This window comes from Centruroides vittatus, unplaced genomic scaffold (genome assembly GCF_030686945.1).
Source record: "Centruroides vittatus isolate TY-2023 unplaced genomic scaffold, ASM3068694v2 contig_817, whole genome shotgun sequence".
Lineage (NCBI taxonomy): Eukaryota > Metazoa > Arthropoda > Arachnida > Scorpiones > Buthidae > Centruroides > Centruroides vittatus.
In genome coordinates this window covers 3256299-3258548 of record NW_027122532.1, presented here as the reverse complement: position 1 = coordinate 3258548, position 2250 = coordinate 3256299, and the positions used below count along the sequence as shown (strand labels likewise).

At 38.6% G+C, this 2250-nt stretch overlaps 1 protein-coding gene across 1 annotated transcript; it reads right to left on the bottom strand.

Annotated features, from left to right (window-relative positions):
• Window positions 1-280: 280 nt before the first annotated feature.
• Window positions 281-1258, bottom strand: Tpt (tRNA 2'-phosphotransferase). The gene has a single exon (XM_067278621.1). It carries the CDS (start codon window positions 1135-1137, stop codon window positions 523-525), a length of 615 nt encoding a protein of 204 aa, XP_067134722.1. The 5' UTR covers window positions 1138-1258; the 3' UTR covers window positions 281-522.
• Window positions 1259-2250: the final 992 nt, after the last annotated feature.

Genomic DNA, 2250 nt, shown 5'->3' with positions numbered 1-2250 from the left:
CGGGCTATATTGCTGCTATTATTGTTAATTCATTGCTAAGCAATTTGGCAGTAGAGTCAGGCGCCATCTCTCGTTAAATATGATAGCTAAAAATAATTTAAAACATTCCCGTTGGTGGTTGGCGTCTATTTTGTTTAGCGTGTTGCCATCCGGTCTACTTAATACTGATTTATTTTTGAAATTTCTACCAACCAAAAATTTCATTTTGCATTCCAAAGGTAATTTTGCGACATCGTAACACGGCAATAACAACCGAAACACACCATTCATTTCAATCAAATCAAATAGGAACTACCGGATTTTTATTGGGCTATTTTAGCTCTAATTAATATTCCAAAACAAGATAATTTGGCTACAGGTGGTCGGTTAGGCCGCCATCTCGCGGCAAATCTCAAAATGGCAGGCTAACCGCCCAAATTTAGCCAAATTACTTTGTTTCGGATTATTAATTAGACTAATAAAAATTGGGTTATGGATGTTATCTCGCATATGTATTTAGGAACTATAGCTTTTGTATACGCATTAAATCGTATACAGCACTTTTTTCGTTTTCACTTCCACCGCTTCTCGGAAATACTTCGGAAGAAGAATGCCATGTTGGTCGCCGGGGGTCAAAATCACGTTGTTGTCGGACCGATAGAACTTAATTCCGTCTTCCAGCGCCCTCCTGACATCCACTAAAATGGCTACCTGACAGTTCTTCCTGATTCCGCTGATCACCCCTTCCTCTCCGGGAAATCCCGGACTGAAGTGGATGTGATTGCGATTCATTCGACGAATTCCCTCTTCCCTGATCCGGTTCCAGTTTCTTAAGAAGGTGCCGTGCACCACGTTTTCGGGCAAGTCGTCCGCCCCTAATTCTGTCAGGAGATTTTCTTCGTTTACGGCAAAGGAGTGACCCTGATTAGCCCGGATGCGTAATTTCCCGTTCTCTTCCCGTAACGAGAATCTCTTTTTATCGTTCGTCTCCACCACGTTACGGATATCGACCTCGGTGTAGCGACGAAACTGCTTCAGTCGTAGTACAGAGGCGACATCTACATAACCGCCTTCGTCCATTTTTAGTCCTTGTTGCTCGGCCGCGTGACGAAGTAGCCAAGACAGGCGTTTGGACAGTTGCACGTCCTTTCCGTTCATTTTATTCCTTTTTTTTCGAGTAAACTCTATTAAATAAAGCAAATAAGTCGCTTAACTACCGAAAAATCCATCGTAATTCGTCCTAATTGTGCATAGACTACGTATCTCCTCATCGTCCCTTTAAAACAATCATACACGTGATTGTGGATTAAGTGTTGCCACACGAAATTTTCCGGAATGTCGATGAAAGTATTTTTACTTAAAATATTCATTAGATAATAAATATCATAGAGAATAATTATATAAAATCAGAGTAATAAGTGAAAATAAAGCAGTTTCTCGCTATAATTTATTATTAAAAATTATAATTATTAATTTAGATAAGAGATGGCGCATAACGTCACACCTCTAATACCAAATTACTTAATATTTAATCATTATTAATAGCAAATTTATAGCCCGATTAATTACAGCCATCGTTTGGTCGAGTATTAATGTATCGGGCTTCGGGAAGTGTATTATATAATGATTTTTAAAATTTCGAACGTTAATTTGAGGTTGGACAGGGGATGCAACGTATGGTATTGTAGTGGGTGGTAAAATCCGTTTAATTACATCGAGAAAGAACGAAGATTCCAAAACTCAACGCTAACATCGTACAAATTGAAAATTTCACGCTAAATAACATCCGTGTTTGTTCGGGCGTTTCGCCGTACGAAAAACTTAATTAAGCAAATTAAGGCAATAAAACATACGGGGTAATTGTAATCGAAGTACCCCTAATTAGCACTGTCTAGTGGGGCTCATTGCACTCGGACTGCTAAATATCTTTATACGGTGCTGAATAGGAGTACTTTAATTAATTACAGTCCGGTATAACCCGGTATATCGTCGCCTTATTCGTTACGAAAGTTTAGAAATATTTAACGGTTGGATATGAGATTTAGCAACATTATTGACGATTCCCATTCGAAACGTGATCGTCTTTTCTGATAAAATACTATCAAAACTCAAACTATATTATTTTAAACATAATTTTTCCATTCGTACGGCAATACAACTCGGAAATTCATACACTGGACCTTCCGAAGGTTCCAACGGGGATGCCACCAGGAATTTTGCAAAAAACCAAGAGTGGCTCTCCAGAAAAATCAAGATCTCGTAAAAAAACCA

Bases quoted from the DNA above. Each gene is read 5' to 3' on its own strand.
- Tpt (XM_067278621.1), bottom strand. From the start codon at position 1,137: ATGAACGGAAAGGACGTGCAACTGTCCAAACGCCTGTCTTGGCTACTT.